This window comes from Camarhynchus parvulus, chromosome 1, assembly GCF_901933205.1.
Source record: "Camarhynchus parvulus chromosome 1, STF_HiC, whole genome shotgun sequence".
Lineage (NCBI taxonomy): Eukaryota > Metazoa > Chordata > Aves > Passeriformes > Thraupidae > Camarhynchus > Camarhynchus parvulus.
In genome coordinates, this window is record NC_044571.1 from 42858652 (window position 1) to 42873374 (window position 14723).

General features: G+C 35.3%; 1 protein-coding gene across 1 annotated transcript in view; it reads right to left on the reverse strand.

Annotated features, from left to right (window-relative positions):
• The window catches only part of GPC5 (glypican 5), a 576628-nt gene that overhangs the window by 375641 nt on the left and 186264 nt on the right, over positions 1–14723 (reverse strand). The window contains exon 6 of the mRNA XM_030958608.1: positions 11908–12028. Within this exon, the coding sequence (XP_030814468.1) occupies positions 11908–12028 (121 nt within the window). The remainder of the gene's footprint in view (positions 1–11907; positions 12029–14723) is intronic.

Consider the following 14723-nt stretch of genomic DNA (forward strand, 5'->3'; position numbering starts at 1 on the left):
CCAGGCTGCAACTGTGCTTTCAATATCAAAGTAGTGATAGATATTCATGTTACTCTGTATTTTTCTAAAAATACAAGCAATATCAATATACTATATTCCTATCCTGAAGGAACTTGCATATTTCAGAGCCTGAATAATGAAATTGTCATATAACTTAGAAAGCAATAAAGACAAGACTCAAAAATAATAATTGTAGTGCTTGAAACCTATTAGTATTTTAAATGTATTGGTAAACAAAAGAGAGAGTGAGAAGACGAGGAAAAGAGAAATTGAGCAGCATCAAAAATAAAGTTTTGTAAAATTAAGCCATCTAAGTCACCCATTCCTGTAAAATATAGAATTACAGAGGAAAAGAGCACAATCTCAGGGTGCACAGATGACATTCCTCATTGATCTATAATACCAAAATGTCTTATGCAAAATTGGCTTGAAATAATCAAATGAGGTTATCGTTCTCCATATTATGAAATATTTTAAAATTACAAGTCTTCAATTAAGTCTTTTAAAGCTGAATATGGAATCAAAAGAATGACTGGGGAAAATTTTTTAATAGAAAATATTATATAAATATCAAATAAAACTAAAATAGAATTTAAATATTCATAGCTGCTTATTTGTTCCTATATTTCAATTATTAACAGTTTTGATTATTTTTTTCTGTTAAATAATGTTTTTCTAGGGGTTTTTCCTTCATGTTGAAAAACGGTTTTAGGAAAAATAGAAATTTCATTAAATGGGAAACATAAGGAGGAATGAAAAGTATATGATGCTAAAATATTTTCTTTTTGCAGTTAGAAGTTTCATTTAAAACCAATACTTTTTTTTCTTTTAGAACTTCCAAATGCTTCCTCAAAATTCCCCCAAACTGTCTATTTCAGTACTTGTTATGTTTTCATAAACCGTTGTTTCTTGATAAAACTGTCACACAAATGTTTCTAACTGAAGGGATTTCCTCCTAGATAGGAAGATACACATCTTTTTACTGTGCATGATGTGCATGAAAACAATTTTCTTAAAACTGATGTTTTATGAGGTGACCTCTTCACATATAACCCCCAAGATATATCAAGCTGACTATTTTATGAGATTAATTTACTTACACCAAAAATACAAGTGTCTGTTTGCAACACCTGCAGAGTTTAACTATGGTTATCCAGCAGAAAAATACACTTAAATCTGACCAGCCCAGTGGTCTGGGATTGCAGAAGGAGAAAAGTCTGTTCCTTGATTATTATGATATGTTCTAAAAAGTATCTAAATGGATATGTCCCCACTTCACCAGCTAAATCCTAACTTTACATTCTGCTTTCAGCACACTCCTCATATAAAACTTCCTTGAAAGTGCTGAAGGAAAATCAAACAAGTGGTTACTTGAAGGATCTGCACGGAATGTCAGTATAAGCAATAAAAGCAATAACAAATGCACTCTTATTACATGCAGTAACTAAAGAAATCACAGGACCTCACCTGGCTATGGTGAACCCTGTCAGTTGTGTAGATAAGATATGTACTAACTTTTGGATATGAAAAAATATTAAGGCTACATGTAGATCTATACAAAACCAATCAAAAAAGCTCTGGAGGCAACATTTAAACTGCTGGGAGGAAAACTGAAGCCCAAGCCCTCCACAGTAGCATTTACTGACATAATTTCCGAATCTCACATGCCTCCAAAAACAGAAGCAGAGGAACAATATTAATCTAAAATTGAAGAAAAAGTGCAAGGAAAAAGAAAATCTGGTTAATTAATAACAGTAGACAGTAGAAATTAAGAGAGCTGTTACAGGAGGAACTAATTGCAGCTGAACTGTAAAGGAACCAGATGGCTGGCACTTCAAACAATGCTTCAAATAGGTTGTAAAAGAGAAGAATGGGGAAAAACTGACAGCTATGACAAAATATGTACTAGGTACATATGTTTAGGTATGTAACATTGAACTGTGTCATGGAGGTACAGAGGTTTAGAGGAGGACTTCTAATGAATGAAATGGTAGAGGAGAACAACAGTCAAACAGAAGGTGGAAAAAAAAACCAGATGAAATGGATTAAATTAGTACAATAAATAAAAACACTTCCCAAAGTGCTTCCATGCAACTATTGAATACCATGCTCCATGATTATGATGCTACCTGATTCTTCAAAATCTGTATGAGACTTATTTGGAAAGCAGATTGTTGTATTTCTGTATGTGACAAGGGTGTAAAATCAGGGGACGAAGAAATAAAGGAATTAATGATGGATAGTTTTATAAACAGTAGCCTTACTGTGATGCAGGTCTGGTAGAGAAGTTTGCACACTTTTCACGAAAAATTAATGTTGCTATATTTATTGACATATTACGCTGCAGGTTTTTGTCTGCCCAGATCTGTGTGCTCCAATAAATTGAGCATAGACTTGAGTAAATAGTTCTGTTGCAAGGCAGAGTTAGGGCAAGGCAGCTGCATTAAGAAGGAAATTACAGTTCAAGGTAACAGAATTGGAATTTTGCAGCCTCTTTGGATCTTATCACTGTGTTTTTACAATAGTCATTCATTATTTGCACTTTGAAATGCCTTCCTATCTTTCATCACAATAAAGACAAAAGTTTTCACAGAGGCTATGATACACTTCTCTCCTCCTTTCCTGCATGAATAGTTAGTACCTAACAGTAAGAATTTAACTCCGATATTTAAACTAATTTTTTCAGCTATAGTCCTGACTGAATGGGAAACAATTTTCTTGTTTTTGAGCTTTTTGTCATTGTCCCAGACCTGTGTACCAGCAGGAAACATAAAGATCAGATACCTGTTAAAAGAAATGTTGAATATGACAGGGAAGTATTTTGTGAAACGAGATGAAAACCATGTGATTATTTGAAAGAGAAAGATGAACTGGGGAAGGACAGAAAGCAGAAATAAGATGACAAGGGGAAATTGGATCTGGCAAAGTAATACTTAAAGGATTATAGGAGAAGGATAGAACAGTTCTGTATTCACTGCAAATATACATCCCATTAACAGGCAGAAAATAAAGGAAAACACTTTTATCTAAAATTAGCTTACAGTACTTCTATCAGCAAAAGCCTCTAGTCCTCACAAAATTTCTTTTCATCATTTGCACAGCCTGTACTATGGGCCAGTGTTCCCATGAGGACATTTATGCAGTAATCACACGTCAAGTAAACTAGATGAGGATAGTGATTACTTTTAATGACTAATTACCTTTGCTTAACTGAAGTGACAAGCAAGTTACAAGAAGAGAAGTTTCTAATCAAAACACTATCATACATGAAAAACTGGGCTCTGTATATTTTGTTTAGGAATTTACAGACATTGGGGGATTGGTTTAGGGTTCTCTTTAGAGATGCAATGAATTGTTCATTGCCTGGGGGTTTTTTATCCTACAGTTGTTTATATCAGTGCAGTGAGGCAGGCCATAGATCAAGCTGAATGACTCACTAAGAGAAAAAAATAAAAGTGCAGGAAAAAGAGGAAGCAGAGGTGTCCCACCAATGTCCCCCTGCCAGAACAGCACTTTACTACAATTATCACTGGCTTCAGAGTAGGAATGAGAAAAAGGTGTCTCCATTTTCTCTACAAAGTATGGCCTACAAGGATGAGCTTTGCAAACAAGTCAGGGTGGGTATTTGGCAGCAGAATGTTTAGATCTTCTTCAAAGCATTCCTCGGTCTGCTCTTAAGGATGCAGCTTGTCAGACACAGAAAAGTATTGAAAAGGCCAAAACACAGCATTAAGGAACTGGTAAGTATGCTGGTTTTAAGCCAACAAATAAGTTAATATTACTTTCAAGATGTAAGTTTTGGAAAAGTCATTTAAAGAAATGAACACATTAAAGAATTTAAATTAAGACTGCACAATCTGTTTGATAAAGTATATTAAGATTGGTTTGCTTTTTTAAGGACTAAATTTGAAAAATATTTTTTCAAATTAATAGCTAACCTATCTTGAAAAGAAATATATAAATATCTATTCAATCAGGTTACTATCAAAGCTATTATTTTTTTCTATCTTTACAAGTTGTCTTCTGTGAATGTCTTTTTTATTATATGCTTGTTTTAGAAGGAATTTAGAATTAGCATATTTATCAGACTTCTTTTAGATTTTGTTTTTTAAATGTTTCAGTGAGTTAAATACAGAGCAGTGTAATATTTCTGTAGCTAAGAAACCTACCCACAAACCTAGTGCATAATCATAATCTGCCAGAATATATTTGTATTTTTCTGTATTCTCTTTTGAAACAAAAACTGCTTTAAAAAATGCACAGCACAGCTTGTTTCTGACACTTCCTTTTACTCCATAGTCCTGAACAGCTTTGCTGAGACTTCATGCAAATTAAATACTTCACCTTTGGTACTGATTTTTCAACTGTTCGCTGACTTAGTCTCTCAAGACAAAACCAGGGTTGTGCTAAGCAAAATTTGTGACCTAAAACTATATGGTACAGTTTCAAATACAGTTTGTGTTATCCACATGGATTTCAGACCCACAGTGTTCAAAAGCACTTGAATGCTCCATACTGTGCTGCTGCTTTCCACAATTCCAAAACTTCCAAAGATCAGACGAGTTCTTTAGGCAACACACAGCCCTCATAGATAACATGAGATTTCTGTTTATAAGATTTCAGAGCAACAGATTGCTTTCCAGACGGATTTTTCTTGTGCCTACAGAACACATTGCTTATTTTGCAAACTGGCAAGGAGAACAAATTATGATGATGCTTGCAGCAAATGACTTGCTCTGTATTGCTCTCCACAGGTCACTGCCTCCGAGGATTTCCCCGGACTGAGACCAAAAGGAAATAGCCTGTCTCAAATAGGAGACATTCAACATGTTCAAAAAGGATGGATTACTTTTCAGGCCAGAGAGTCTATAATCAGCAACATTTTCCCCTTAACAGTTAACCATTGAAATGCTTCTGAAATGCTTTTTTTTTAGGTGATTTGTGTTGTTGTAGTATCTGTTTCATTTTAGATGTCACAATTATGTATAATGACTGTTGCACATATTCTAAGAAATGGTGTAATGATCACTGATGATAAAGAATCCGGTTTCCTTTGTGCTTTCTGTTTTATAGTTGTTGACAACATCTTTTCATGTCCATAGTATTTATGACAGCTCTTCTCATGTGTATTACTTGGTGTTAATAGCATATGAGTTCACACAGTATAGTCATGGAGCCAATAGTATCATAGAATAGTTCTGGTTGGGAGGGACCTTTAGTGGTCTTCTAGCCCAACCTCCAATCCACCAGTAGCACCCTCCTCAGCTGTGACACTTGGACTGACAAAAGGCAATGCATTCCCATCAATATTTTCGGAACTGCTGCTGTATTTGAACACTCTCTGCTCCTGTACACAATCCACAGCTGGCAAACCAAGATGGGACACAGTGCTCAGGCAGCATAAATGGACGCCCAGCACAGCCATCCTGCTTATTGCCTTGATAGGTCAGCCTAGGGGAACCCCTCACATGGGAATCTCCGTGGCACTGAGGAGACCACTGCAAGACCATGTAAATGGCACTTACACCTTAATGGCACCTACATCCCACTCTTCTTTTTCCTTTTTAATGTATTTTCTTGAATACAAAGTATCTTCTTAATGTTACTGAGATGTCAATAGATTACATCTGTCATTAATTAATACTAACAGGAACAGTAAGTGGCTTCTCAAATTTTTGTTGATACTTTCCATCCTGATGTGATACTATTCTATCTTCTAAGCTAAGCTTCTGCTCTTAAGAAGCTGTCAATTAAGGTAACTGTGGGAAGGCTTTGTGATGTGTGTCAGATTTCATAAGTTAAAGCCACTACTTGATTTTCACTTCTGAATAAAGAGTTGATATCCTGCTTAACTTTTAAAGTCCTATTTGAAAATCTTTCTGAAAGTCCTGTTAAAAATCTTTTAAAGTTCTGTTTGATACTGCTCTACATTTCTCTTCCCTTTTTACCAAACATGTTGTTCCAAGCATGTCAGTTTGAGAATATTCCTCTGTCTGTTATTAATGAAATAAGAATATTGATTTCAGAAGAACATATTAGAACAGTGTACAGTGTGTGGTGGTCTCTATGAGGAGCAGGTGGAGCCTACTCCAGGCTCTTCCAAAATCTCAAAACTCTCCTTCCCTTTATATTGTAGTTAAAAAAGAGAAGGTAGAACAATGGTCCTGTTTTGCTAAAAAACCTAACACAAGCAATTTTTACCAGCTATAACAGCAAACAATTTAGGTGCAAAATAGACTTTTGTAGATAGGATCTGCACCATAATGAATACTTCAGTTAGTGTCACTATCCACCTAAGTAGCTAGGAAAGGCTGTTTTATTTTCTCAGCCACTGTTCTCTTTAAAAAATGGATAAGAATTGACAGTATCTCCCTGCTCTATCAACAAATATGTTTTCTCACGGTGCACTGTGCAAGGCTTTATAAGAAATGCAAGGAGAAAAATAACTAAAAAATCAAATGTTTAGGTTTTTTCTTTTTTAATTAGCCCATTATTAAGAGCTTTATACAAATTTGAACAACAAACAATTTCAGAAAGCCCTTTGCAATGTAGACTCTTTTCATTTCAGCATAAATCCTAGTTTAAAAAGATACTTCACAAAAATAATCATTTGTTCTAAATGAACAGGATTGATTAGCCTGTAATAACTCTGGTAATCTAGTTAGTGAAAAACAGAGTAAGCTAGGGAAACTATTACTGGTGTTGTAATTAAATTACTGATCAGAAGGACTATGTGGCTGGTGACTGTTTTTCTCAATTTACCTCCTAAGCATCCCAGCAGTGGGAGATGCATCAGCTAAACTGCATACCCTCCTAATCACTTTTTTTTCTGCCTTCTGCCTGTAAACAATACGTAGTTTTGAGTTTACACATAATTTTCCAAGACATACAGTCATCTCAGAATATTCATGTAACTTCTAGTGTTTGACTTACAAATACAGAAAGACCACCTTTGTGAGCAACAAAAAGGGTTTATACCTTCACTATCACCACAAAACTGTGAAGAAAACCTTTTCACTCCCAAGAGATACAAAAGCATCAGCAATCCTGCACTCCTTTGTGTGCTTTTGAGGCTGGAAGTTGAAGTACATTTTAAAGGGAGGAATATGAATCTCAGAAAAAAATTTCCCACCTAATCTCTAACTGCTTAATGTTTTTACAGGAATTCTGCCAATATTTTACATGCAGTGGTAATAGTCAAGCACTTAACATATTGTTGGCACCAGCCAGCAGTCAGAGGCAGCTCTCCATAGAGAGGATAAAAGACTGGAACAGCTCACACAATGAAATATGAAATAGACTTCTCTGTCAGGTAGGAATATCCCGGTATCACTACATCACTAGTACTCTACTATTGTGACTTGCCAAAACAAGAATATGTTCAAGAGTTTGCTTTCAAAAAGACAGTAGCTTTGTATTTCTCCCAGAAATAAATAATTAAAAAAGAAGCAGTGCCAAGAAATCACTGGGGAAAAAAAATTAACACAATCAGCATACTGAGCTATTCTTTACCTGCAGATTTGTTCTAACTTTGGACAAAACCAAAAAGTGTAAAAAAAACCCAATAAAAACAAAATCTAAGGTAAAATTAACATTTAGATATGCATTTGTAATATGAAATAAAAAACTTGTGAGGAAGTTTTTCCTAGTGCAAAAAAAATAAATAGGCAGTTTAGGAGCAAACACAGCTGAAAGCAATTCTAATACCAGTGAATGCTGAATGGCTGCTGCAGAAAATGCACTGAAATTTTGCTTCCCACTTATCTGTTATTGAAAGGTAATAACTGCAGGTTACACTATATCAACAAAAAGCATTTAAGAAGAGAAAGGGAAAGAAAAGTTTAGAAAGTGAGTCTCCAAGAAGGTGTCACCGAAGACTGGGTCAAACTACGTATCTGTCTAATGCTGTACTCTTGAGAATTCCTTCATTCAATGAGAAAGAATTGCATTTCAGTCATTAAAAAAGTAATCAAAATGTCTAATTTGTGACATGTATACAGCTGTTGGCACTAGTTTAAGAGGCAGGGGAGTTTTAACTATTAGGTGGTTATTGTAACACTACAGTAAGTAGGCACAATTGCAAGTGCCACACCTTGTGTATGAATAATTTCAAAACGTGGTTCTTTGTATGAGCAGATGAGGATTCAGGTAATATATTCCATCTCAATTTCCAATTCATACTTGAACAGCTCTTAGAAAAACACATATTAACTTGACTGTGCTGTGGTACATTGATAAAAGCTTTAAAAATTGCAGATGGAAAATCTGCTTGTTAGCATGCCAAATCAGTGTCAAAAAAACAGTCTCATCTCACTATTTTTGCAACCTTTTTGAGACAGGTAAATGGGCAAATGGCAGCATGGTGAAACAGAGCATTCACCATGCAGTAATAATGACAAGTAGTAAAGGAAAAATTGGACTGTCACCAGCATTTAATGTCATATGAAGTAATGGCATTTACTCCTTTAAGGAATGTAAGCATCAGTTCCATTAGGGACAGTTTGCAGCCCTTTGTGGAGAAGGTAAATATTATTTTCTGCATATCAGCTAGCACTCTAGTGGTATAGCAGTGCAAGATGGGATCTTCTCCAAATAAGTTCAGACATGCCTTTTACTGCACCGAGAAATTGGAAATCATTTATCCTGAGAGAAGCATTTAAATTTCCAGTATAGTCGCTAATGGTAGGTGCCTCTGGAGATCTCCAGAGGGAGATTTGGTCTGCCTAATTTAGACAGGCAGACATAGGAGTATCTTCTGCCATGGCAAGATTTCCTAAAATGAGGAAGACTTTATTTAACCTGTAAATACAAGCTCCAAGTAATGTCTATTACTTTCAAAAGCAGTATTCTTTTGAGATTCTCTTTGGAAAGAAGAAACACACTGGAAAGACCAAGGTCCAATTGCCTGTAATCACAGCTCCAAAGTATCATACTTACTTCATAACCTTAGTATTTGTACTTGCAGGAATGATGAATTAATCACAGTTTTAAATTATTGGGGAAGAAAGGAAAATAACTCCCATTACTATTTACACCACATGAAACTGACTTTGCTTATCTTGATTACCTATTAGAGTGATAGTTGCAGATTGCAGTACATAAAATGATATGCACTGAACCCATAATTTGCCTGCCAAGAAGATAAATGAATGAGAATAGTCCATCATTTAAAACTCTCAAAAGTACCAGTCTGTACAAGTAAGGAGTTTTGCAGAAGAAGGTGACTTTTTCAAGCCATATTCAGCACTGACTGGTTCATTTCAGGTCCTGTAATTTCACTTTGTTGTTCTGAATATGAACCTGTGGAGTCCAGGGCACAGATTACAGGCATTGGGGTCCAACAGAATCAAAAACTTCTATTGATTTTTTGGTGAATCCAGTATTTACAGAAAAAGGAGGATTACTGTGAGCCTCTCACAAAGGAGAACTGCCCAGAAACCACAGCCTGCTGAAAAGAGATATTGTCACTTCTGCCACCAGGGGTTGATTTCAGGGGTTTAAAGTTTTTAACAGGGGACAACCTGGAAAATACAGTTTAAACACTGGATATTTACATATTTTAAAGCAAATTCTTTGCTTGGGATTTTTATGTCTTTGTATAACCAACAGGAAAAAATGGAGGAGATGCTGAGAAATCTGTCTGTTTCTGTATGCAGGGCAGATTGGTCTTGATTTGTTTTCCTAAGTTAACATTAAATGTGAGCAGAAAAAGATCTCAAAAATATCTGCCCTTTTGCTATTTTCACCCTGAAAATTAATCAAAGTATATAATTTGTAAATTTCAGAAATTATTGGTTTTGAAAAACTTCACTAATATGTTTTACTCCTACTAAATTAGCTATTTAAAATTTTGAAGTTCAGAAATACAGCTTGGATAGTGTGTTAGGTTTAAGTATGACTCTGTCTGTCTCTGAGGCATCACCACAATCCATTTAGCTCCCCTTATTTTCTGCCTCATTGTAAGCTTAGTATGTGATTCATCTTTTTTCATATCACACAGGACAAAAAGGTGATCTTTTGTATTTCAGTCTCTAACTTACACTCCTCATCTTCTTTTCCCAAACAGTAAATGGTGAAGAAGAAAGCTTTTTTTGCAGCTTCTTCAGCTGGGGAAAAGCAGTTATATGTCAGGCCTCTAAGGATTTTGATGCTCTCTTTATCCCTTGACCCTATTTTCATACTCAAAGCTACAAGGAAAGAAACTATCCCAAGAAAATATACTTGAAGGTTGGTAAGCATTTCAGTATGTAAATTGTATGTCCTTTTCCCCGAGATCCACTAAAGTCTTTAGGGACAAGGGCAAGTAAGCTCTCAAAATGGAATACTTTATAATGGAAATATTCAATTCCAGTCTTTTAGGTACTCATTCAAGGAGAAAACAACACAACTTCAAGTCTCTAGAGGAAACCAACACAATAAACTATATAGAGCAGTTTTAATATAAAAGGAGGAAAACACTCCTCATAGTTGGAACTTACCAAGTAATATTTAGAAAGTTTATCTTTGTATAGTATTTTGTAGTTATTAATTAAACCATGGCATCTCTTGTAGTGAAAATTGCATTGATTTTTCCCACCATTGTAGATGGCATTTTAATAAAGAAGAGAGACAAAAACATTGACGCTGAAGCTGGAGGGATAAAAAAGATATTTCTTTTAAGAAGGAAAGAATAATGATTGCCTTTGAACTTCTCCCAGAAAACAACACTACTGATGGAAAATAAATTTTTCTGGTTTTTTTTTTTTTTTCTATTTCAGCACTCTTTGTTTTGTTGTCAGAGGAGAGTTATTGTTCACAATTAGAGATATAAGAACCAAGAGGTTTCACCGTGAAGCTATCAGTAATATTTCAACTCCAGAAACCATGTAGAAAACTGTACTTAAAACCTGTCAAGAGGATGTAAAAACAGAATTAAAGCAACTCCTTAGATGGATATAAATGCACTAGGCAAGGAGAAGACATTTAATATCTATACTTCACTTGCTTGGGGAATGGGGTAGAGAAGGGAATTTGAGACAATAATAGTGAGAAGCTCCATGGCCGCCCTAAGCAGCCTCTCCTTTTACCAGTGCAGTGAAGAGGAGACTGGGTTAAATGGGCCAGTGACAAAAAATGCCTGTAGAACCTTTCTGGTCAGTGAGCCTTCAGATCAGAGTAACTACTTGTATTTTTAACTGAAATACAGAGCTTTTTTCTTCTTTTTTTTTTTTTTTTCTTTTGTTGTTGTCAAAATAACTGTTGTCATGTTGTCTTCAACAGAATTATGCTTTTGTCCTCTAGTTCTGACTATCTGTGCATATAAATGTGGCATGTAACCAGAGATACCTGTAATCCTGTAAACCTATTGCAATAATATAACTGTACAGAACCACATTGGAATTGACTTCCTTGTAAGCCTTAAATTTAGTAAGTCACAGATATGCACACCAGGTAACTAACACCAACTCATTTAGCAGGCATGTGATTTTCATTCAAACTTCCTAGTTTTTCTATCTGCCATCTAAACAAAAAACCTCAAAGCAATACAAGTTAAGAAAGAACCTAGATTTAACAAAGAGGGAAGAGAGAAATTATGTCTTATTGTTATGTAAACATATGCATCCACTTAATATCCCTAAATCATCCCGCTGGTGCTTCTATATGCTTACTTCAATGCCGAGCTGTGGTACTTGCAGGTGCAGATGGCCCAGCTACCAGAGCCTCACTTCCTACACTTATCTGCCATATGCAAGCCTTTTAACTAAATAATTTTTAATAACTGAAGTGAGACACAGAGCAACTAGTGTTTTGCTGTGGATGTGCACTCAGCAGAAACTTGAATTAACCTTTATAGTGCAGTAAATTAATACTTTCATTACTAGAGTGATAGTTAGAACTATACTGTATCCATAGGAAAAAGCTCCTTACCTGAATAACATGTTTCAGCTTGTCAATAATTTGGCTTATTAGAGGATCTGTTCCCTTCACTTTTACTTCTGGATTTGCAGACTGAGCTTTGATTCCACTGCCAACCACACGGTGCGTATAGCTAGTTTAATACAGAAACACACATAAAAATGGTTTAGTAACTTACTCTACTCTCAGTGAGTCATCTTCTAGTTTGTATTATCTCTCCTGGTACCAGAATACCTCTTGAAGGAGATGCATTAATTTTGTGCACGTTTTTCACAAAAAAAGAAATACAAAAAATTATAATTATTACATTCCACAAAGTTCTGTTATTAATTAGCATGTTAAGTTTACTGCAAACTTCAATAAGGAAAGTTATCTACATTTTGTAGCATGAAACATTCATCCCTGTGCATGTCTTTTTGTGTGTGTGCAAAAAGACTGTGCTCCATTTTGATTTTTCTAAACACAACAACATGATGATTGCCTTAATGTGTGACATTTCAAGGTCTTAAAACAAACTCTAGATTCCATATACACTGTATGTTCAGAAATAAACCTGAAGATTTTTACTGTTTTTGTGAGTGCATGCACAGACAGAATATGTATTGAAAGATAACAGCCACATTTTGCATTAATTATTTAGCATTGCATAAATTATGTAAGTAAGAGTAGGCCAAACTGTACTTGATATATAGATATATAAAAAGAAGTAAAAAACAGATATAAGCTGATTCAAAAAAGAACTGCTTGAGTAAGCAGACCATTGTTTATAATACATCAAAACTCAAAATACAGCAAATAAACTAACCCCCGAGCAGGATTCTGTAGCTTATTAAGAAGCAATTCTTCATTCAACTTACCATATTATACGTAACACTCAAGTTATGCAAGAAAAACTGAATATCTACCTTCTCATCACAGATACTGTACTTTATGCAAATACTCTCCATATGCTATATTTTTTCAGTGTACTCTATAAGAGGATAGCTCTATAGCTCTCTGTCTCAAAAGTATTTTGCCAGCTGTTATGCTGTAAGGAAAAGAAAGGAAATAACCTTATCAGAGTAAAGAAATATCTAATTCCTGCCTGTTAGATCCACATATAAGCACAGACAACACTGCATATTCAAATTTTGCAGAATTTGTTTTATGAAAAACATTACATGTCCTCTTAGCTCTGCGGAAAAGCTTGCATATATGCTAAACAATGAATGCAGCTCAGTAAAACAAGGTTGCCACATAACAATATTTTGCCCTTGATCTTTACTTAAATTTCACCCTAAATGAGATTTAGGATATTCCTGGGGAAGTGTACATAGTGAATAAATGAATGGCTCATATTCTTGAAAGGTGTTACTTTGATTTACAGCAGACAGTTTTTTGTGCTGCCTTGTAGCAATGGAGCCATTTGCCAGCTTGAAGTGATGGGGAAAAGCTTTGTATGTGGAGGTGTGTACAAAATCCAGTCTGCCTGCTAGTCTTGGGCCATTGTTTAATGCAGCGATTTGGGCTGGGTCAACAAACGTTCTGATAATTCTAAGTGCGAAAAAATTAAACATAAAAACCTTCAAAAAATTTCTTTGGCAGTCATTTGTATAAAACAAAATATATAAATAAATAAGGAATTAATTCCAGCTGAACAATGCTGCAGTGACCAGCAAAAACAACTGGTTTAACTCAACATACTAGATTAATGCAACACCAAAATTTCTCTTCACACCATAACACTATAAAAATTCTTGAAGGTTATGTCTATTCTTTTAATCCAGTGGTCTTGCTCTGTTTCACAGCATGCAAAATCTGTGTTCTCACTGTCACTCAGAATTTTCCAATTAACACCTTTTTTTCAAATGCTGCAAACCCAACTATTGCCCATTTTCCTGTGAACTGCGTAACTGTGAAAAAGAATACCCTCTTTTCTTGATTCAATGATACTCATTTCTCTAACCATGCAAGAAGAAATAAATCATGCAGAAGCTGAAAGTTCCCTAGACTACAATTTTATTAGTTTCACTCACCTGAGAATTATTTGGCAATGACTCATTCAAGACTGACTATCATTTATTTTTCAGCTATTTCTACAATGAAATCAGAAGTCTTGCACAGCTGGTATTTGTTGTAGGACTGACTCCTTTCTTTCACATGAGAGAAAGTAGCTGGGAAAGTAATGCTGTCTTGAGAATGGACCTGATATTAGGAGTTTCAGTCATGTTCTTCAACCTCATCAGTGTCAACTTTCTCTAAATTCCTCTTCACTTTTTTTCAGTTGAGAGTGGGGAAGGGTAAGAAGCTGAAGCAGAGGTGACATGCATTGAAACAGTGACAACTAGCACACTAGTGCTTGATAACACCAGATCTTTAGGTCTATTTGCATTAAACAAATTTTTGGATCAGTAAGTAGTGGTAGTAACAACCTTGGTATTACTTTTTCTTATTTCCCTGAGCTGTTTAGCATATTTCCACCTTCTTTCTCACTACTGATCCTTCTCTCACCAACAGCTGACATGATCCTTTCCAGGGTATACAGAATGAATTTGTTATTTTCCCTGCTTTCTGCTGCCTGCAGGTTTCCTTATCCTCCATTTTCAAACAGAACAGTACACCTTTCCACCTAAAGCCTTCCCAAGTACACTGACTACCCCCAAACTCTTCAAACCTTGCTTTGTGAAAACTGACACATTTCATCCCATTCTCCTGACATTTTTGTCTGTTACAGGCTCTAGAAGATCCCAATTAACATACAAGTTTATGTCAATAAAGAAAATACCAATACTTATATATCAACACTTTGGACCCAGTATTGGTATAATCGCTACACATTCCACAGTTTT